Source organism: Rousettus aegyptiacus, unplaced genomic scaffold, assembly GCF_014176215.1.
Source record: "Rousettus aegyptiacus isolate mRouAeg1 unplaced genomic scaffold, mRouAeg1.p scaffold_m13_p_1, whole genome shotgun sequence".
Lineage (NCBI taxonomy): Eukaryota > Metazoa > Chordata > Mammalia > Chiroptera > Pteropodidae > Rousettus > Rousettus aegyptiacus.
This window is the reverse complement of record NW_023416284.1, coordinates 151,676,956-151,700,903: the sequence shown is the minus strand read 5'-3', so window position 1 is coordinate 151,700,903 and position 23,948 is coordinate 151,676,956. Positions and strand designations below refer to the sequence as shown.

Below are 23,948 nucleotides of genomic sequence, written 5' to 3'. Positions count from 1 at the left end.
GGACAGATGGGCACTTAATATCAAGACCAATTTGAAGCTTACTGAATTGGTTCAGATGAGGACTGAACCAAAGAATTGTAAATGGGAATGGAAATGAAGGGACAAAGAGCGAAAATGTAGAATTGGCAGGAGTTGGTGACAAATATGTGCGGAACATGAAAGAAAATGAGTATGGGGAAAAGATAAAGTTTAATTTCAGATATGCTGAAATTAAAGTTTCTCCGGAATAATTATAGGCAGTTAAACACAAGGATCTGGGGCATGGCACATATGAGATTGACGAAGCCAAGGGTTTGGATAAAGCTTTGGGGGTGACCAATATTTAAGTGGCAGGCAGTGCATGAATGAGTAGAGTCATAGATCCAAAAAAGCATGTTATAGGAGAATAATGTTTTAAAGAGAGGGCAGCCAACCAAGTGCTACAGAGATCAGGAAAAGGAAATAATGAAAATGGTCCATTGGCTTTGACAATTAAAAAAATGGTCTAAGCAAAAGAGATTCATGGGAATGGAGGTGCAACAAACTAGATTCTAGGGAGGTGCAGTGGAAGAAAGTCAACAGTGAAAACCCCTCTTTGAAGAAACTCAGCTATACAGAGAAGGGATAAGAGAAAGGAGAGACTGGTATGCAGGGTTAAGATGGGTTTTGTTTGTGTTTTATCATATTTTTGTGCTGAGAAGAGAGAGAAGGATTAAAAGGAGAGGAGAAAGAAGAGACAAGCAAAAATTTGACAGCTTTCATCTGTTCACTGGATAATATTTAACATTAAAGAGACAATTAACACTGATTGAAGAACTTTCAACAAGACATTTACTTTGATAGAATATAAAAAGTAATATGGAATCCTAGAACCTTGGAGTTAGAAGAAACCTTAACGGCCATCTTTTCTAATCTCCCACAGAATACTTCAGTCTCTATAACATCCCTGACTGAACTTTGACTACTCCACTGCTAGGAAACTCACTTCCTCTGAGGCTCCTTGAGTATTAGCTCTGCCATCAATAGGTATCTTAACCTCTGTGACTCAGTGTACCCTAGCTTCCTACAAAATAGTATGAGATTATTTAGAAAAGGTACAAATTATTCGAGGTGAGTAAATGTTGTCTTGGAAAGTTGAGCCAATATACCAGAGATTGTCAGGCAGTGACTGAGATCAGAGGCTGTATGTTTACGTTGAAACCCATCAACATGATTGTGCTCTTTGGCCATCTTCAGCTACTTGGGTGCAGGTTTATAGGAATGGATAGTTATATTTAACCAAGATTAGGATTTTGCTAGGTAAGTATAATAGAAGGAGGGAGTTCAGAGCAGCACATGTGTTTGCAGATAACTGATAATGATAAAAATACTATTTATCATTTCTAACATCCTCATTATGTTTATACTAGGATTTTAAAAGGAAAACCACAGTGGCAGATGCTCTCAATTTCTTTGCTAGAGTCTGATAACCAATTTTCGATGTGTGTTGGTGAGCAGGGTATGTCCTATAGTTCAGTTTTGGCACCATCTACCTGGAGATGACATCAAATCCCACACATCAAGGGCTCAGGCTCATAATACCACTCTCCACTTAAGATGACAATCACAACCTCAGATTGTTACCTGAGTATAAATCTGATACCTGGGTATAAATCAGGGATTCTCACGACCCCCTCTTTGCATTCAATTAATTTGCTAGAGTAGCTCACAGAATGCAGGATACCTGTTTACTTGCTAGATTACAGGTTTATTACAAAGGATATTAAAGGATATGAATCAACAGTCAGATGAAAACATATATAGGGTGAGGTCTCAAACAAAGGAGCATCTGTCCTTGTGGACAGTGACATGTGAAAGTGTCTGGTTCCCCAACCTGGAAGTTCGCCAAACCCAGTCCTTTTTGGTTTCTATGGAGGCTTCATTACATAGGCATGATTGATTAAATTAATTGGCCATTGGTGATTGAACTCAATCTCCAGCCCCTTTCTCCTCCCCAAAGGCCAACGGGTTCCAACCTTCTAATCACATGATTGGGTCCCCCAGCAACCTGCCCCCATCCTTGGGTGGGGCCCAAAAATTGCCACATAACAAGACACTTTTATAACTCTCTTCGCTTAGGAAATTCTAATGGTATTAGAAGCCCTATGCCTGAAATGAGATGAAGACTACATATATATTTCTTATTATAAATCACAATATCACTCTTACCATAGCAGGTGTCAAATTGATTTTTACATATAGGTCAAGATGTCTTTATCTCATTCTGTCACCTTCATAATCATATGTAGGTATGATTAAAACTATTGTTTTATTGTTCTTATCTTAAAATATTTAAGGCCTTTCGTCATCATCGAACAGTAACTTCCTAACTGGCAACTTTTCCCCAAACACACTGATTTTAAATCTGGGGTGAAGATACAGGTCCTAAGGGGAGAGTCATAAGGAATTTTTTCTTTGCATATGTGGCAGTCTGTACTAGAGCTAGAGCAGAAAATGTTTCTTGAACAGCTGATTGGTTTGCCTTGCTGTGTCTTTCATAATGTTTAGAGAGTATTCATATGATATAGGGGGGTGGAGAAGAAATAATCTATAATATAACATGGGCGGAAATGTTTCATACATGTCCACAAAAGTTTGTCAAGAAGCAGTACAATGAGATGTTTGGAAATATATCACAAACAAGTCTCTTAGTTAAGTATTCATATTCCAAAAATGTATTAATGATAAAAGCATATGAAAATATTTCAAGAGTAGCATCTTGATTTGGAATCAGCTAAAAATTATCCATTGGAAGTCTCTTAAATACTAATTTATTTTCATATACAAAATGGAGAAATTTTTTATAGTGACTGGTTAACAAAATGGAGAACATTTTTATCTAACAAAAGAACAACAATGATGTATAGACATAATCTTTGAAAATAATGATGTACATTATTTTTCCTTTCATGCTATCACAAATATTCTAACATTTTCTATCACATGACACCACTGTGATAATGGATTAAAGCATCTTCATTTTGGTTTGGTTGATTACTACATAATAACTACCTCTAGTAATCCCAGGAAAATAATATCTCTGTAATTTTATGAATGTAGCTATATTTAATTTCAACAATATCATTTTAATTTACTTTCATTAGTAGTCAAAATCTGTTTGAAATAAGATAGCCCAGAAATAAACACTCACATATATGGTCAAGTAATTTTTGACAAGGGTGGCAAGATCACTGAATTGGGAAAGGACAGTCTTTTCAACCAGTTGTGCTGGGGAAACTGGATATCTTCATGTGAAGAATGAAGATGGCCCCTTGCCTTATACCACATAGAAAAACTAACTCAAAATGCATCAAAGATCTAAACATAAGAGGTAAAACTTTAAAACTCTTAGAAGAAAACAGGGTAAACATTCATGACAATGATTTCTTAGCCATGACACCAAGAGCACAGGTAACAAAAGCACAAATAGATAAATTAGACTTAATCAAAACTAAAAACCTCTGCGCATCAAAGCACATTATCGACACCGTGAAGAGCCAACCCCCAAATTAGGAGAAAATATTTACAAAGCATATATCTGACAAGGAATTAATATCCAGAGTATATACCATTAAGCTCCCAACTATAATCTACTAAAAGTCAACAACAGAAAAACAACCAACCAAATCAAAAACAGGCAAAAGACTTAAATAGCATGTCTCCAAAGAAGATATGTGAATGGCAAATAAGCATATGAAAAGATGCTCATCACTAGTGACTGGCTAATAAAATGGAGAACATTTTATTAAAACCACAATGAGATACCACTTCATACCCATTATGATGGCTTTTATTAAAAAAAAAAATGCATTGGCAGAAGATTTGAAGCTCTTGTGTACCGCTGGTGGGAACATTCTGTAAAATGGTGCAGTGACATGTTTGAGAAAGTTAAACATAGAAGCGGAATTGCTGGATGATATGGTAATTCTAGATATATAGCCAAAAGCAGCATTGGAAGCAGGAATCGAATCAATACATATACAACAATAGCCATGGCAGCATTATTCATGATAGCCAAAGAGTAGAAACAATCAAAATGTCTATCAATACATGGAAGAATAACTAAAATGAAAAACCCAGTCTTTCCCTCTTATTGTAGGGAAAAGCCTCAACTCAGTCAATCTCCTCTGTGTCTTCTTTACTCCTCATACAAACCACATCATTTCTGATACTTCCGGTTACCGAATATGTGGAGGTGATAGGGTTCCCCCAACAAGCAAGTCTCAACACCAGCTGAGTACCTTACAACTTAATTCTGACACTATCTACCCAGAGATAGCATCAGATCACACAAAATAAGGGCTCACTCCCACAAGATCCCTCCCCACCATACCCCACCTCACACACTTCAGATTCCAGTAGCAAGCCCAGGTTAACACTTGTGCTCCTGACCAGCTGGCTGTAGATCATAGGTTCTAACACCCAGCCATTTGATCAGTTTGCTACAACACCTCAGAACTCACAGAAACACATCTAAGAGTTTATTAAAAGATTGATAAAGGATACAGATGAACTACCAGATAAAGAGATACATCAGTCTGGACAGAACAATTACTATCAACGAAATTAAATCAGTAATCTAAAAACGAAGAAAATTCCAGGAATGGACAGCTTCACAGGTTAATTCTACTAAACATTTAAAGAAGAATAACTATCCTTTTAAAACTATTCCAAAAAAATTCAAAAGGAAGGAATACTTCCAAACTCATTCTATGAAGCCAGCATTACCCTGATACCAAAACCAGACTGAAAAAAGAAAAACACATTTAACTGTATCCCGTTGAACATCAATACAAAACTTCTCAACAAAATATTAAGCCAAAATCAAGAATACGTTAAAAGGATCATACACCATGACCAAGTGGGATTTATTCCAGGAATGCAAGGATTGATCAAACATACAAATCAATGTGATAACACCAACAAAAATCCCAGCTTTTTAACAGAAAGTGACAAACTGGTTTTAAAATTCATACCAAAACACAAGAACCCAAACAACTTTGAAAAATAACAAAATCGAATGCCAAACACTATCTGATTTCAAGACATAAAGCTACAGCAATCAAAGACAAAGGGTATCTTTGTAAAGACAGAAATAAACCTGGCCACAATAGAAGACTTAGACCCACATGTATAAGGACAACTGATTTTTATACATTAAGTGCAAAGGCTTTTCAGTGGAAAAATAATAGCTCTTTCAACAAATCGTGCTAGATCTCCATAAGCAAAAAAGTTACATCAGACCCATATTTTGCATCATATACAAAAATTAGCTCAAAAAGAATCACAGGCCTAAACATAAAACTTTCACTCATTAACTTATAGAAGAAACACAGGAGGAAAATCTTCATGGCTTTAAGTTTGGCAGAGTTCTTACACCAAAAGCAAAATTCAAACAATCCCTCTGAACCCCCGCACAGTCCGCACTCTCTTCCCATTGCACCTGGGGCGGCTTCTCAGTTGCAGCCCTGTACTGAGGCTCCTAGCGCCCCGCCCCGACTCTCTGCCCCTCCCGGGACCGTCCTCGCCCCTCCCAGCCCGCTCCGCCCCGCCCACCCGCGTCCCGAGGCGCCAGGCGGGGCGCGCGCCCGCCCGCTTCCCCACCCGGAAGAGCCACCTGAGCTGCAAAGTTGAGGCGGTGCGCGGGCCCAGCCTCCTGCTTGGCGCAGTTTTCGCCCTGGCGCGAGGCAGGCCCGCCGGAGCCTGCGCGCCCCCGCCGCCGACGGTGCCTCGAGCGGCCTCGCGCACGCGCCTCGCCCCCACCGGCCTCTTCGCGCCCTTGGGGTGCGGTGCGACGCCGCCGCCAGGCCCGAGATCTCTGCGCCCCTCTGCTTCGGGAGAGGCGCCTCCCGAGTGATTCTGACACTACGTATCCGCCAGTAAGTGACGGCTGCTGCTTTGTTTCACCCTTATGTATTTTTTAACCCGTAGGTCGTCCCAAGTATCGTCCACATTTGGTTAGTTCAAAACTATGCAACTCCAGAATCGGTTTGGAGACAGAGCTGCCTCGGAGCTGAACCTGGGAAGTGTTCGAGAGCTGCCCAGGTGTTGTAAGGGAGAGGCCGCATCCAGAGATGTAATTGTGAAAGGCGGTCTTGGGAACACGACTGGTCTCCACGTTTGCCGAGCGCCCGCGAGTATCCGGACGGGCGGGGAAGAGGCGCAGAGAAAATGCAGGCGGGAAGGTGGGGCAGGGGCGGGGGGTGGCGGATCCGAGACGCGGCGCGAGGGGGCGTGGCTCCTGGCAGGTGAGGAGCGGCGCCTTAGTAGGCTGTGCTTCCCACGGACCCAGCTAGCGGTCACTACTGCACCCTCCTGGCGTTATTTGTTGGTGATTCACTTTGGTCCAGAGGATAACGTAATGTAACATGATTGTATTTTAATCTCAAATTGTCATTAAGAAAACGGAAAGGGAACTCAAAAGTTTTAAAAAACTAAGTGCCCCCAGTCTATCTGGATAGGCGTGTTCATAGGGTGAGCAAACTGCTTAGAAACAGTTGATCACTTTTGTGCAGATATTGAAAGTGAATGCTGTTTTTTAAAAAAATGTTATTTTAAAAAAGACGGCGAAATTTAATCTGACCTTGATTTGAACCATGAATTCTGCTGCTTCCCCCCTTCCTACCCTATGTGAAACTGTCTTTTGTTAAGCCTGTGGCTCCAAATTTAATATGCACACAGCGTCAATCTTGGATATTCCCTTGTAGCCACTTTTGGGAGCCCACTTTTGTTTGTTTTTAAGCAAAGACCACATTATGGAAATACAGTGATTAGTTCCTTCCTAAGTGCTTTTTCTGCTTTTCACTTGGCTAAGTTTATAGTACCTAACCAAAACAAATTACTTGTCAGTGGAGTGGTCATAATTTGCTTTCACTTATTTTCTTAGATATATATATCCTCATCTTCTAATCTCACAGTGGTATCTGTAGTTATCAGGATTCTTGGCTTAACTTTGGCATACCTTCCTTACTCCTTTTACACCTTCCAGAATAGGAGATTCCCAGAGAAGGCAAAATATTGCTAATAAGTAGCATGTATAACACGTGTATGATACTAAACTGAACTTTATAATAATCTTTAATCATTTTTTTATATAGAGCCTAGTGCAATAAATGTTGGTTAGATGACATAAGTCAAGTTAAAGTATATACCTGTCCTCCAGTGCTCTGTTTGCAAACCAAATAAGAATTTCTTAAGTAATCCAATTCGGACAGCTGATTTGTAACTGTCCATGGCCACCTCTGGGATTGTAACCCCGTTTAAATTTAATCCTTTTCTCCTTTGTGCTATTCATTTGCATTTTTAGTGTTCTTAGAGTGCCGATATATTTCATCTGTCCCTTGATTGTACTTTCATTTCAAAGCATAGTGCCTTGTACATGGTAGATACCTGAGGCCCTTTTAATCTGCAGATTCAAATTTTGAAAATCTTGCTGGGGAATGAGATAGGTGAAGTAAAAAATATACTGTATTTATTTTCAATCTGTAGTTATTTAAAGACCAATTTTTGTTTCCTCACTTTAATTATCTCATTTGTTTACACTCTTGACAGCTGTTTTTGCTAAAGCCAATAGTTTTCCTGGGTTAGGAAGAGAAAATAGGAAATAAGTTCACCTCCAAATGTAAATTTCTAAAGCCAATCTGATAACTATTAAAGTCAGAACTAGCTATCAATCTGAATAGTAGTGTGTATCCCACTTATGTAGCAGAATACACATGCATGTATGTGTGTGTAACTAGAGAGAGAGAGAGATGTTCTTTCTGTGAATGAAACCTAGAACCAGGGCACTTTCAAAGAATTTTACCAGAGTAATTTTAGCCAAGAGACTGGCATTTAAGATTTTATACTTGAGAGCAAGCATGTGTATAGAATGTGGTTAAAGAGCAGGTAAGGACCTTTTACATAATAAAGTGTTAATGAGGAAGTTTTGGGAAAGGATACAGGAAAGTCATTGGACCATTTTGGATTTTAATAATCGGTACCTATATACCCCTTTATTTACCTACTTTAAAAATAATACATTTACTAAGTAATAGATAATTCATATCTAATTAAAATTTAAATTCAGGTAGTATTTTGAGATTATGGTGTGACCTAAACTCAGGATGATTTACAACCAGACAATTTTTTTAACTTGTATCTAAGTCTAGAATGGCAAAGGCATAATACAGTCTTTTCTTTTTCTTTAGTTACCTAGACTCAAGATGAATAGCGATCAAGTTACACTGGTTGGTCAAGTGTTTGAGTCGTATGTTTCAGAATACCATAAGAACGATATTCTTCTAATCCTGAAGGAAAGAGATGAAGATGCTCATTACCCAGTTGTGGTTAATGCCATGACCCTTTTTGAGACCAACATGGAAATTGGGGAATATTTCAACTTATTCCCCAATGAAGTGCTAACTGTTTTTGATAGTGCACTGCGAAGATCAGCCTTGACAATTCTCGAGTCTTTCTCTCAGCCTGAGGGTGTCTCCATGAAGCAGAATCTTCATGCCAGGATATCAGGTGGATCATTTAAGGATTTTATTGCCTTATTCTCTAGGAAGATTTTGAGAAACCCCGGCACGTTGAATTCAGAGCACTAAGAGATCGTTGTTTATATTTAAAAATATATCCTTTGTGTAGTTCAGGGGTCCCCAGGCCCCAGTACCTGTCTGAGGCCCGGAATTGGGCCTCACAGTAGGAGGTGAATGGTGGGCTAGGAAGCGAAGCTTCACCTATATTTACAGCTGGTCCCCAGCCTCAACTCCTCCTCCTCAGATAATCAGGCGTGAGATTTTCATAGGAGTACCGATCCCTGGTGCCAAAAAGGTTGTGGACCACTGTTGTAGTTGATACAGCACTCGTCAGCCCCCAGGGTGTTTTAACGAAGCATTCCCCAGGAATTTAGAAATGTTTGTTTTCTTAGAGTAGATTTGTAAAGTCAACATAGACTAGAGCCTAGATATACAAAAGTTTTTCTAAACAAAAGTGCGGCTCCCTTACTGGCAAAATGTGATGCAGTCTAAGTTAATATAAATAAAGAATATTTTCATTAGAAAGTGGGCAAGTGAGCCTTGGAACCGTAGAAAAAGAAGTCATAGTGGCAAACATTGGCAGTGCCCACCTCGATTATACAGTACAGTATACAGTATATGGAAAGAGTCTCAGCCAGCAACAGAGAAAATTCAAGTGTATCTGTGGCCTTGTAACACCAGATCAATGTAGCTTGGTGCCTTAAGCATTCATTTCATCGAATTTGCTGGGTTTTTTTTTTTTTTAATTCCACACTTCCCAGACTACCTTCCGATTACTGTTGTTACTTGGCTTTCAGAGTAGATCTGTCAGCAGGGAGAAAATGTGCTGACTGTAGAAAATTAAAGTATAATCACATAACGGTGCTTATTTCTCATGAGCTTGACAGATCTGACATCCGTCTTCTGTGTGCACACTTACCAGGTTTCAGAGCTACTAAATTCTGAGGACTATGGGACATGAACCAGTATAACAAATGCTACCTTGATAAACCTGTTAGGAGGCAGTATTAGACTATCACAGCCAGCATATTTCTACTCCAGTGATTCATTATAGCCAAACATAAGAAAGGGGATATATCAGCATAAAACATTTTTTTGGCATTTCGCACCTCTTAAATTGCCTGTTTATTAATGGTGAAAAACACAAGATTTTTAAAGGATAAAGTGCTGCTCTGGGTAAACCTCCAATTTAAGAATTGGAAACACTATCAGACTTCCATATCAATAAATCCCAAGACTAACTGAAAAAAAGCAGTAGCTTTCTGGCACTGTGGTACTCATTGGTTATACTACCATCTATCACTCAGTTTTGTGGTTTACTCAGAGTCATCAGTTGATTTTATGTGTGGCCTATAGCATTATATTCTTGTTGAATGTGGTTATAATTACATACTGTATTTAGATCTTACTGAGATAACCGTTTTATGAGGATCAATCCATTTTCAAATCCTGATTGTTATATCATTTATATATGTACTTTTATTTTTTTATTTTATATTTTTAGATGAGGCAACCCTTGGTTGACCTCACAGATTGCAAGGCCCTTGTCAACTGAAAATCTCTTATTTTTTTATTTTTTATTTTTTATGCCTACAGCACCTAGTCTTCCTAGGTGGTCTCCCATCCAAGTACTAACCAGGCCCAACCCTGCTCAGCTTCTGAGATTAGACAGGTTCGGGCTTGTTCACTATGTATATACTTTTAAATAGAGTCCTCTGATAATTGTTATTTGAAATAATTCTTTTCTATTTTCTTAATTGATTTGATCTGATTTTTTTTCTTAAATAAAACACGAATTTTTTTTTTCCTTCCTCCCCCAGAAAATATGAGAAAATAATTCCATAGAGTCAAATGCCAGGGTTGATGTTTTTTGTTGTTTTTCTCTGTTAGGTTTGCCTGTTTGTCCTGAACTGGTGAGGGAGCACATTCCTAAAACCAAGGATGTGGGACACTTTTTATCTGTTACTGGGACAGTGATTCGAACAAGTTTAGTGAAGATCCTGGAGTTCGAACGGGATTACATATGTAACAAATGCAAGCATGTATTTGTGGTGAAGGCCGACTTTGAGCAGTACTATACGTTCTGCCGGCCGTCGTCATGTCCCAGCTTGGAGAGCTGTGATTCTTCAAAATTCACTTGCCTCTCAGGCTTGTCTTCATCTCCAACCAGGTGTAGAGATTATCAGGAAATCAAAATTCAGGAACAGGTAATTGATCAAATGAGAAAAAATAATAAATTTGAAGAAGCTTGGTTCAGCTCTGGGCAAATTTCTAGAACTAGGGAACACATAATGGATTACAAATAAAAACTTGCATCGTTACTTTGTAGAATATCAAGTATGAAACTATTGCACATATATAAGAAGATAGTTTTTAGAGACCATGATATATGTATACATCTTTTATATAGAGCATCTTTTATATAGACCACAATATATGTATACATCTTTTATATAATGGCAAGAAGGTTGTGGAGTGGCTTAATAATTATATTAAAATTAAGGAGACATTTAGGAAGTTCAAACTAGCTGTACTTAACTGAGAGATAGGAGACAAATAAGGCATGCATAACCACTCTTTAATACATGAAAGTGAGCCTGATTTTTTTTTTTTTTTTTTTTTTTTTTTACTTGCTGCTTTAACAGAAAAGGCTTATTCAATGTCAAGGACTCAAACTCCTGTCTTTCTATACCATTTTTAACTCATAGCTTCTATTCTTATGGTTGTCTATAGTCCAAGATGGTGGCTACAACTCTATTACATTTGCATCCTAGTCAGAGAACAGAAACAAAGAGGGATAGGCAAAAGCACCTGCCATCTAACCCAAGCCTCCATTTAAGTAGTCTCCTTCAAAGTCTCCTACATCATATGTACTTATTCTCATTGACCAGAACATAGTTGTATGACCATACCTGGATGCAAGGGAGTCTGGGAAATAGTGTTTTTTTACTGGGCACATGTCCAGGGTTATTTTTTCTAAGGAATAATCAAAGGCTCTTAATGATTCATGTCAGGTCTTGTGACTAAGAGATCAGGAGAGAACTGGCTCTCGATTTTAGGTAACTGTTATTTTAAGTTGTCAAGCATGTGTTTATTTTGACCATCCACAAGGTAGATTATATTTGGAGATGTTTTCAATATTGGCATTTTATTTCACTCTAGTTTTAATGAATTCTTAAACTGATAGTAGACACAGTTTGCAAGAAAATCCCATAAGTCCCCTTCAAAATTATATGATAATACTAGAGAAATAGAAATAGGAATTTCAAGAATTGCCAGGCTTTTTAATGCTTAGCACATATTTAAGCATACTCGGTATATGTTTTATATTCCTTGTTAGGTTCAGAGGCTATCTGTCGGAAGTATTCCACGATCTATGAAGGTTATCCTAGAAGATGACTTAGTAGACAGTTGCAAATCTGGTAAGCATTAACTTTTGTTAGCTTGTATAGGAGGTCCTAACATATTGATTAAGAAAAGCCACTTTTTATTTTCCCAAGAGCGAGGCTTAATTTTTCATCTGAGAACAGAGATTGGCATGGTGGTGGGACATAACAGCAGGAAAAGAACTGGGCTGGAGCTTAGCAGTCTAGTCCAGCTGCTTGTTTTATAGATGAAGAACCTAATTTGCCCAAGGTCACTTGGAGAGTTAAGTGACAGAGCTAGAGCATGAACCAAGTTCCACTGACTTCTAGTTCTGTATTCTCTTGCACCATAACGCAACAGGAGCAACTTTTGAAAATGTTGGGTTTAGTGGGCAATTACGTAAGATGCATCAGAGGATGTGAACTATCAAATGCTATGGCAGCCTTATTGGCATCTAGAGGAAAGGAGATGATTGTTTCTCTCTGCTCCGTGTTGCTGACACCACTATAGGAGTCATATTGAATTGTCTTCTGTCCTCTAAAGGTCCTCAGTGTTTCCACTCGCCAATTGCCTAAATTGTGAGGAAACTTGAAACCATGTAGGAAGAAGAACTGTGGGTGTCTAGCATGGATAAGCCTCAGGAAGAATGTGACAGCAACTTTCATTAGTTGGAAGATTGTCATATAGAAATGAATTGAAATTATAGAAGATGCTGTTGGGTTGCAATGGGCTGAAGCTACAGGAAAGTAAATTTTAACTTAGTATCTAACAACTCAAGGTGCCTGACATGAGCCTCTGATGATGGTGAGTTTAAGCAGAGGATGTACAGCATCTTGGTAGATGTTTAGGCCTCATGATGGCGGTTGGTCTGGATGACCTATATAGTGTTCCCTCACTATCTTACCATGTTGACAGAAGACTTTGCTATAAAGTTTGAAAATCTTTTGGATTTGTAAACTTTCAATCCCAAACAGAGTTGTCCTCAGAGCTACAAATATTTCGTCAGTTTCTCTAAGGCTACTATTTCCAGCCCCAAAATGGAAACTTGTCCCCATAAAGCCAGCATCTTCTGTTCTCTACATGCATTCTCAGGCCTTGTCCAGATCTTTGTTTGTGAGGAGGATATGAGAGCTTACTTTTTCTCTTTCCTGCACTTATTCCAAAAAACTTAAAAACTGACTAACAATTTCTTCTTTTTTTTTAACATTTAAATTAAATCGAAGGTGAATCAGAAAATGGAAATGATTGCTAAACCTTAGCCAAATGTCAGCAATTGCCTTTTAACTCACCTCAACATTCTCTTTAAATATTTCCCATTGTCACTAAAACACTCTTTATCTCTATCAAAAAACAAATACCACGGTTTGTCTGCTGGGCAGTAACAAGTACGTCTGATCTCTTATTCCACATCCCAATTCTCTACTGGACAGATCAAAAATGCTTCCTTTCAACAAAATCCATCATTTTCCTTTTCCTAACCCTAGACTTCTCCAAATGCCTCATTTATAAAACATTTACTGAGCTGATATTTCATTAAAACGATGAGGCAAATACTCAAAAGAGTTAGTATCTATAATCAAGAATAATTCTTTTATCAAAAGACTTCCCCCATCCATCCAAGAATCACCAACCCATAGTTTTTAAAATTTATGTCCAATTCATTAACAGTTTATAGTTATCTAAACAGTATACTAAGGAAATAACAGCTTTGCTCATGGATTTCCTACAAAATAGAAAAGGCTATGTCAAAGCACTTTGTTCATATAGGAACTCTAGATTTTAACCAAAATCTATAATATCTGGATCAGCAAAGCAGATTATTCTCTATCCTTTGATAGAGAATAAGGTGTTTTCATGCATTTCATCTAAACTGAATTCTTTCTGCACTGAAAAAAATGTTAAGCTATTTTTCTTTCACATGTCACTAATAATAAAGAATGGAGGAAGCAGTCTGTCAACATCTATTTTTTCATTTATCTATAGCTACAAACCTCTTTAAGAACCAAAAGATATAAATGGCATAATCCTTACCCTTCAAGAATTTACAGTTAGGAACCCCAATCTGACATTGCAGAGTAATGAAGTTGGAGGTTGTTTGCTGATAACTGTCAGTGCAGCAGATCAGAGATGGATCTGACCGGGGATGGCTACAGTGGTAAATATATTGCAGAAGGCAGAGAGGCACAAAGAGATTGGATTGTATAAAAGTAAGGATTTTAGCTTCCTGAGTATAACATTATTTATAATAACTTTAATATAGAAAACTTTAAAATGAGCATCTATTGCCTTGGACTGTAATATATATCTCATAATTGTTCTGACAATCATATGAATCTACTGTTCAAACATATTCGAGTGAATGAAACGTGTATATTAAAGGCTTTTTAAAGGTATTGGTTCTACAAATACCTTTTTGAGCACTTACATTGTATTTACAAACATTATCTGACTTAATTCTCACTACGGTCCTATGATGTAAGTATAATTATTCTTATTTGTAGGTCAAGACATAGGCATAGCAAAGATCGGTAACTTGCCCAATGTCACATAGCCAGCAAGTGGTGATGCTGGGATTTAAATCCAAATCTGATGAGTCAGTACTATTGACCATTCTTCAGTACTCTACATTTTCCACATTATCACTGTTTATTAAAGTCCAGTTTTTACTAGTGAGTGCTAGATCTAAAACTTAAGTTCCGCATTTGACTAATTTAAAAACAACCTAAATATGATCCATTAAAATGGCAATAGTAGAGGACTGTTCTAAGTGCTCATATAAAGTTGCCAGACTCATTTTCATCTTAAAAATTTGAGGCAGACAATAAATGACCATTATTCTTGATCAGATTTAAAAACTATCTTTTAGGAAGGCTCTTGAAGACATATGTAAACTGCCAATTTGATTCGTTACTATGTTTTTGCCTTTGGCGAGAAATATGCTTTCTATTCTGTGAATTGCTACCACCAGTTCTATGGATTTAGCATTTATAGAACACTTTTCTTGAGAAAATCCAAAGCTCTGTGGATTACACATTACATATTGAAATTTAGAGAGTGTTAGGCATTTTGCATCAGCAAACACCGTATATTTGGCACAGTCTTGGAAATAAAGATATGCCCGTTAGTTCACAGGCAGTATTTGTTGTGCAAAATATAAGCACCAGGACTGGCTTTGGGGTATGCCCGACAGATTCAAATCTTTGGCGACTAGGATTGTGTCCCTTTTTGACTCCCTTTTATCCAGCACCAAAATATTGGATGCCAAGTATTCATAAAGACTTGTACTGATGCATGAATTATATGTAATAATAAGCACAGATGTCAGTGTTTGGAGAATGTGCCTATAAACTGCCCAAAGACTTATAGGAAAATCTATAAAAATTTACTGTTCTGCCCATCAGGAATGGGAAAGTTTCCTCAGGTGAGAAAGAACCAACTAAGAAGAAACAAGTAGCATTGTGTCTTATGCTTTCCTAGTGTATGGAGGGGAGTTTTGACATAGAACAGGTACTCATTCATTTCTTGATTCATTCATTTTTGTTGTTGTTCAATAAGAAAGAAGGCAGAGAATAAAATGTTAGCAAATGTGGTAAGTAAAAATTAATATATAAGAAACTAGCTAGTATCAGTAATCAAAAGATTGCTTCCTTCCAGATGCCAAATTGATTATAATTTAACCCTCTGGCTGCAATTCTCACCTCTTTAAATGAGAACTGTATGGCTAGAGACTCTGAAAGAATGCATATTTCACCCAGTGTAATAATAACAAATGATTCAGTAAACTATTCCCAGTGAAGGGTAATCATTTGATGTGGTTCTGATGTAACAGATTAAGAAAAATAAAAATGCTCACTTGAGCTTTTAGTTGCACAGATACAAGTACCTGTTAAAACAATCAGGAACCTGTGGTGGTTTTTTACACCCAAACTGTTTACTGAGTGGGTGCTGGATGAGAGTACAGCACTTTAAACCCTGGTCAGGGAGTGGTTTATTTCTTAGTTCTGGTCTTTTGTCATGCAACTCTGCGCCCAGCATGCAAGTTGCTACTACTGGATTTGATGCTTTTTCCTAGGTGATGACCTCACTATTCATGGGGTTGTAATGCAACGATGGAAGCCCTTTCAGCAAGATGTGCGCTGTGAAGTGGAGATAGTCCTGAAAGCCAATTATGTCCAAGTAAATAATGAGCAGTCTGCAGGGATCATCATGGATGAAGAGGTCCGAAAGGAATTTGAAGATTTTTGGGAACATTATAAGAATGATCCCTTCGCAGGTTTGTAATTAAGGGTATAAAGATGATAATTATTAAGGGCATGTTACTCAATTGTTCAGTGTGTTTTCTGTAATTAGGGAGCAGCCTTACATGCTGCATGGCTCAGGGACTGAATTCAGAGAGTAGTAGCATCAGTCAGTACTTCTAGCCACAGCCTCCCTTCGAAGCCCTTTTCTGGTATAGTCTTCTATTTAGAGATCTTCCTGGGAAATTGAGGCCGAATTCCAAGAGATTTTCCATTTCTATTATTTTCACATCTTTAACTGCCAAAATGGTTTCAGAGTTTTCCACCTTCTTTACCAATTAAATATACAATTCCTCCTTAAGTAGGCAAAACTCATTATCAAGGATCCCCAATTCCCGGGTCACTGACAGTTACCTGTTGGTGGCCTGTTAAGAACCAGGCTGCACAGCAGGAGGTGATTGGTAGCTGCTCCCCAGTGCTAGTGCCAGCCTCACCGCCTCAGCTCCATCTCAGCTCACCAGGCATTAGATTTTCATAGAAGCACCAGCCCCTGGTGCCAGAATGGTTGGGGACTGCTGTTGTTATGATAACCTCTTCCTAGTAAAGCCACTGTTTCTTTCAGATGTGCTTTAGATTATATGGACAGCTTCACACTATTTTATCTGAAGATTTTAAAATAGGGAATAAATAGGAATGAGATGATGACAGATGGAAAAATGCAAAAAATAAGCTTTGTCATCATAGCAAAAATTTTGATTACTAAGATATCACTACATAGATTAAAACATCATAGCCTTTTGGTTTGTAGAGTATTTTTAGTTAAAAATTCCAAATGCGTGAAACACTAGTTAAATCTTCAAATATATGTTCTCATTCTTCCTTGGAGGTATCCTCTGAGAAAATAAACTGAAGGCTATTTCTAATAAACTTCATCTCCAATCTAACACATAATGATTTCTTTATTTTTAAATCACATGCTGAAATAGACAGATACCATTTCACAAAGTAAGGCTCTTATTTTCCTAAATAGAGGCAGTTTGCTTTTATTTTGTGGGATGATTTTTTTAGCTCATGTGTATACCATGTATGTAATGGTTCTCAATCATTCTTTAATCTATACAGAATGAAGCAAAGGTCTCTATATTATAGCTTTATTAAACAAGACTTTTAAGAATTATATGTATTTTTAAATGAATTAGTGAATTTTTTTACTTAAAATTGTTTCTTAAAATCCGGCCCTTAAAAAATCTGTAGCTGTTCCTTGGAGCATAGTCATTCCTTATTGCAGTACCACAGCTCAACGCTACTTAGTGACAGTGAAGGAAGGGCATCATACAGTGCTCTGATCAGACCATTGGAACTGCTTTGTGCTGGCAATTAAAAAGAGTCTGTCTTGTTTTAATTAGAAGGATGTAGATGTACAACTCATTTACTGAATAAAAAGAAGAAAAAGTATAATAATTTTTTGAAAAATCTAAGTAGGAAGACAGGGAGAAAACAAAGCATGTTTTCTTTTACAGTATGAACAGATTCTGCTTACTTAGTTTCTAAGTACCCAGCACCAGCATAGTGTATTTCACAATTTCGAAGTATGTGTGTGTTTGTAGGTGAAGGTGAGGAGCTGTATCCAACAGTGTATCTTCATTTGGCTAACCTAAAGCCAGAAGTGACTTCACTGCTCAGCTCTTGGAGGTTGACCTGCTTCATTAAGACCTGATGCTGTGGGTATATTGACTTAGGAGGAGCCAAAGGCTTTATTCAGATCACAGTGATAGCAGGCAGCCCATGACCTTGGTGCTTAAGTGCTCAATAGAAACTCAAACATAGGAGTTGGGGTCTTTGGGGCCATCAAACCACTCTGGGTGACTCATTTCTCATAGATCTAAGAAGCCCTTTTCATTGGGGTAACTGAAGGCCATAGCCACACTATTAACATAGTCAAGAATTAGAAATTAGGGAGGGAAGGAAGGATGGAAATAGTATCCACTCAACACCTTTTCTTCCAGGATATGATCATGGGAATCTCTGTTGCCACAGTCTGAGGAATCAAGTCTTTCACCTCTAGACAGCAAATTAGAGGAATGGCCCATCCCCTTCACTTTTTCTCTGGTACCTCACACCTGCCTTCATAGTATATCTCTTGTGTTGGCTACAATGTAGGAAATCTTAAGATCAGAAAAAAGCGCAACTAGTACAGGTAATGTAATAGTTAACAGTTAAGCAGCTCCTACTCTGTGCTAGGTATTGTTTTTTCTTTGTGCTATACGCTTATTCCTTTAATCCTCAACAATTCTATGCAATACCATTATTGTCTCCATTTTACAGATGAGGAAGTGAAGGTAGAGTGGTTAAGAAACTTGCCCAAGGTCAGACAGCTACACTGGGATTTGAATCCAGGCATCTGACACCAGAGCCTGTGCACTTTACCACTGATAAGGCTTCCTGGGGGCACGTTAGTCACTGAATCCACCTCTATTCAACAGAGTTGGCTCTTTGGTTTAGTGTTGACCTGGATCTCTCCCAAGTCACTTTGCTTATTCTTAACCCTGCTTGATGGAGCTATTCCTTCTTTCTTTGTTTCTATGTGTAATCTCAAGATTCTGGTCAGAATTTACCTGCCTTGCGTCAGGTCTTTTCATCTGCTTAGATCTCAGGACTTACTTTATCTTTTTTCTTCTGGGCTTTCCTGCCTCAGGAAAGAAGATTCCTTCCAACAGTTAATGAACTTCCTTTCAAGATTTACCAATTAATTTTGGTCCCCTTTTTACTAAAATATCTTCTTTCTTCACCATTTCTGCCATCCCAGCACATTTCAGCATAGCTTAGTTGCCACTGCATCGATTTTGATTCATTATAATAAGTAGCCTTTGTATAATGGGCCACAAATTATGGAGGAAGACACTTTCCTTTCCCTTGATAGTTTGGCAGGAAAGCTTCTGGAACTGGAATTATCAGCTAAAGAAATACTTGTATGAGTATTTTCCTCGTCAAAACAGCTATCACTGAAACGTGAGTACACACTCAGAGATAAGTATAAAAGGCCTGAGACGTGCAAGTTAGTTACCAGCATGTGGACATTAGCTTCTGGTAATATGGATGTAAACACAGAGTGGTGCTATCACAGAGGTAGATCCTTGTATGTTAAAACAGGCTCAGGAAAGACTTGTTAGAATATCATAGTTTCCTCTATGGGTTGATTAGGCCAGTGACTGAAATACCTACTCTATTAATGGATTTATTCTTAGGCAGATTATCAGATCTGGTGTTTTGACATTTTTGAAAACAGAACTTGAAACTCTGATAGTCTCATATTTTAAGCATATAATTAGAGGAATCCAAGACTGCAGCTTGGATTGCTAGAGTTGAATGAATACCCCAATACCCTAATAACTTATTCTAATAAAACAGAATTTACCAGACAGTTCAGAGCAAATGCTGATTTGACTCACAGGGTGGATTGCTTTTTCTTCTCTTAAACCTCTGGGGAAGGTCCACGAGCTCCAAGTACCTGTTGTACTGATTTAAAGGTTACTGGCTCCTACAATCCAACTCATTGTTTCTGAGATGGAGCACCTTTTATTTAGATAGTGGAATAATTTTACTGAAATTACTGCTCAGAAAGTACAGCCAATATAATTTTTAAAGGATAACATTGGCCTGATGGGGCAGAAAAGAAGACTCTTCTCTGTCTCTTCTGAAGTATGATAAATTTATAGATACTTAAGCACATAGCATCCAGGAATAAAAAGCAGACTTTTCATGTCATGGCATTAATAAGAATAGGACTTTTAGGACCAGAACTAAGTTTTTCACTCTTTTTAGTCATTTGGAAATGGTCCGCTTGATCATTTTGGTACAGTGTGTTTATAGGAAGATAGGATTAGAAGGAAAATTTCATTTAAGATTTCTTGAAAATTCTTAGTAACTCCTGATCTTTCTGCATTTCCTAGGAAGGAATGAAATATTGGCCAGCTTATGCCCTCAAGTTTTTGGGATGTATCTAGTAAAGCTTGCTGTGGCCATGGTGCTGGCTGGTGGGATTCAAAGGACCGATGCCACAGGAACACGAGTCAGAGGTTAGTGTCTATTTGAAAATTTTGAAAAGTATTAACATATATAGGAGAGAAGCTAGAATTTTTCTGTTGAATAAAAATTGCTTGTTGAACTTTATTTTCCTGACTGTCTAATACTTAACACCTGTATATCAGGAGCTACTTTCTAGAATTCTAAGGACTAAAAGAAATTCTAAGTTTTTCAATGAGTATATAGTTCTGCTCCATTGTCTAAGGGTGCCACAAAATAAAATCTTTACATTTTCATTACTGTTTTTCATTGGCTCTCCAGTCTCTCTTCAAGAGGAAAAGGTTAGAAATATTCCTTTTAATGTCTCCCAAGTCACATCTTTCCATCTGTGACGGATAGTGTGTTTCTCTCAGACTGCTGCTCTCAGTCATCTGCCTGCTGATTGCCCTTCTGCTGGTGGGTAGCAAATGTACCATCTGCCGTGTGGTGCTGCTGTCGGTCACACATTCTAGCAAAGATTACTCTAAGTATGTAATTATGTCCAAATGGCAGAAAGCTTTTTTGTGGTTAACACACTTAACTGATCTGAATCTGGCATAGACTAAACCGAAACAGAACATTATTGTCAATCAGGCTGTTAGTAGGTACTCTAAAACCATATAGTACAGTATGGAAGCATGATAAGGTTTATGTGTATTGTGTGTTGATTACCACCTGTTTGCTAGGCACTCTGCTAAATATCGAGCTTAAATAGGTGTTTCCTAGTAATACATTTATAAAATACTCAACTATTACTGAAGAAATTTGATCAGTGAGATAATACATACCACAGGATATTCTTATGTTCTTTTTTGTTACATTTGAAAAATAAGAGAAGTCTAAGATCGGTCTTTCATTAAACTAAAATTTTCATAAAATGAAAAAGTTTTCACTTATCTGTTGGAATCATAAGTGATGTGACATTTATAAAGCACTTATAAAGCCCCAAACACTTTTTAAAAAGTGCTTAAATAAAAATAGAGTATAATACTTGTTTGGCTTGTATGGAAAGATTTAATCACAGAAGTTTGGTATTTAAAAATAGTTAAATAAAATTAGAAACTTTATAAGCCCAAATTTTTAAAAATGTTAAAACATTTTTTTAAACATCTGGAAATAGTACAAAATCTATTAGAAGTTAGATTTTAAATGTTATTCAGAAATCAAAGGTGGTTATTTATAACAATTAACTTTCCAAAAGATATTCTAGTTAAATCCTTTCTCAAATAACCTTAACTTAAAAGTACTAAATAAAATATAAATTATGTTGGAATTCCAAGTAGACTGTTTCTTTTTGATTGATTACACTTGTTCATGGGTCTTTTCATGGGAATTTAAAACATTACATTATTATTTCTAGGTGAATCTCATCTTTTATTGGTTGGGGATCCTGGTACAGGGAAATCTCAATTCCTCAAATATGCAGCGAAGATTACACCAAGATCTGTGCTTACCACAGGAATTGGATCTACTAGTGCAGGTATTTTACATGACACTTTCAATTTAATGTTACTACAAAAGATAACACAATGCTTTTTTTTTCTTATGAAAAGCACCTATAATTGGATAAATTTCAAGCCAACTTTTGAATTGTCAAAAGTTGAAGGAAATATATAGCATTTCTTTTATCTCTTTGAGAAAGTATTTTAAAAACTCCATCACTTAAAACTTTTTTTTCCAAAAACTTATCCAATATATCTTTTTGCATCTTAGTTCTGAATGATCCTATTTGACTTTCTCATTCTCTAGTGATTAACTTCATACATATTTATGCAAGAAAAAGTCTCACCTGGCATTTTATGAAAACCCAACAAATAGAATGTTGAAATAAATAAGGGGGAAAAGAAATCTCACTTTACAAAAGTAAATGGTGTTGTGCTTAAGGCATTTTCATGCCCAAAGATGTCACCAGGAATGGTAGCTTCTATGGAAAATTCTTGGGTAGAAAATGTCTTAGTATGTGGAAAGTGTATTTTCATTATTGCAATGTGGAGCTTTGTTCGTACATTGTGATGATTCAACAATTAGTTAAAAGCCTTTGCAGACAAAATGTCAAGATACAATTATAAAGTGACTAGGAAGAAATTATTTTAAACATGTTTTGGTGCCATTTTATGTGTTTACACCATTTTGATTGGGGAAATATTTTTTCTGTTGTCCTTTAATAGGCCATTGGTTTCACATTTTACAGATGTTATTTGGTACTCGTTAGGGGAGACTAATGTCCATAGCTTGTGCTCAAATTTCTTATGAGAAGCTTATATTTAAAACTTATCATAAAGCAGCAAATGCTCCATTAATGGTCCTACATAATGAGACCCCCATTCTAAGGAGCTCTCAGGTTTTGGAATATAACTGAACAGTATATTAAAAATTGACAAGTAGATATTTGTGAATTGAGAGGCTTGTCCATTATCCTGAATGAGCTTCAGGATACTGGAAGGGAAGTAGGCAAGAATATAAAGAATGTTTCATATGCATTTTAAAATTCTTATGCCCGTGCTCTAGAATTCTGTATAAAATGACAAATAAAGGTGTTCCCCAAGTAATTATGTGGAATGTTTCCTAAATTAAATACATAGTACCTAGAAATGAGTCTAAGCTATCTGTGAGCTACAAATAATTTCAGAGTATTCAGTTTTAAAGTGAATGGCTACTGATTACTATATCAGTACTTTTCCTGTTTTTTAATCCAAGATCATAATCCAAATGAGATGAGACAGGTATAGGGCATGTAAATTTTAGAACTATAGAAAAATGATTGCTACTTACTGTCTACCAAAAGGGCCAGACTAGCCTTTCTTCAAACTGTGTATCACAACCCATTAGTCATGTCAATTCAGAGTCAAAATCAGCACTTCCAAAATGAAATACAACAAGATGCCAGAATACACTGCACACAGTAAAGCATACTTATAAGGGTGCGTGTCCATGAAAATTGTTATATATAAATGTATTCCTGTTATGGGGTCATATACTTAATTTTTTTTTTACCATGGATTATAGTAAAGTTTGAAAATCACTGCCATAGACTTTCTTGGTTAAACTAGAAACCCCAAATCCTAAAACCAAAAGGTAAGACCACATGGAAGCCTAAGGTTATGTAATAAATGAGCAAATGCGTGCATGTTCCTCAGACTTCATGAGCTTTCTCAGCTCTAATGATATCCTCATTCCCTCCGACCTACTCACCCATCTCTTCTGAGGGATAAGTAATTTGTTCATGTTTATCTTCTCAGGATACAGCTATTTACTATGATCAAAAAGGGGAAAAACAGTTCTAAACCTTCTAGCTATAACTGATACCCCATAAATAAGGCTAAACGGGGGAAAACTTAGTTTCTAATATTTGAATTCTATTGTAATTTTTAAAAATTATCTTGAAGCATGCCATTTTTAGTGTTTTTAAACTTATGTGAAAATTGGCTGTTTACAAATTGATATAAAAACCTAACCCTTAGATGTCAATACAAACCAATATTATAATTAATCAGAATAAAAACTCAGCCATGAATTGCTTTATTTGTAATTTGTCTTATATATGCTTTATTTATAACAAGCACATATCTTGTCCTTGTTATATTAATCAATGAGCTCTTTGTTGGAAAGTATTTTATTTTCATTTTAATATTTTAACATTTTCTTTTAATTGCAATTAGACAAAAATGAAATTTTCTTCATATAGTTTTAACAGGATGTATTTTGCTTTTAAAACTTATGAACTAGTTAGTGGACAGGATGTTAA

At 36.9% G+C, this 23,948-nt stretch overlaps 1 protein-coding gene across 11 annotated transcripts in view; it reads left to right on the top strand.

Moving 5' to 3' along the window:
* Positions 1-5,626: 5,626 nt before the first annotated feature.
* The window catches only part of MCM9 (minichromosome maintenance 9 homologous recombination repair factor), a 65,818-nt gene continuing 47,496 nt past the window's right edge, over positions 5,627-23,948 (top strand). For 4 of the 11 annotated variants that reach the window (XM_036221303.1, XM_036221299.1, XM_036221298.1 and 1 more), the window contains exons 1-7: positions 5,627-5,897; positions 8,208-8,526; positions 10,428-10,744; positions 11,878-11,959; positions 15,976-16,176; positions 20,092-20,217; positions 21,564-21,683. In XM_036221303.1, the coding sequence (XP_036077196.1) occupies positions 8,223-8,526; positions 10,428-10,744; positions 11,878-11,959; positions 15,976-16,176; positions 20,092-20,217; positions 21,564-21,683 (1,150 nt within the window). In that variant the 5' untranslated portion in view covers positions 5,627-5,897; positions 8,208-8,222. Of the gene's footprint in view, positions 5,898-6,257; positions 8,527-10,427; positions 10,745-11,877; positions 11,960-15,975; positions 16,177-20,091; positions 20,218-21,563; positions 21,684-23,948 lie in introns of those variants that run through there. The other 7 variants (XM_016153634.2, XM_016153626.2, XM_036221280.1 and 4 more) reach the window with 6 other exon arrangements.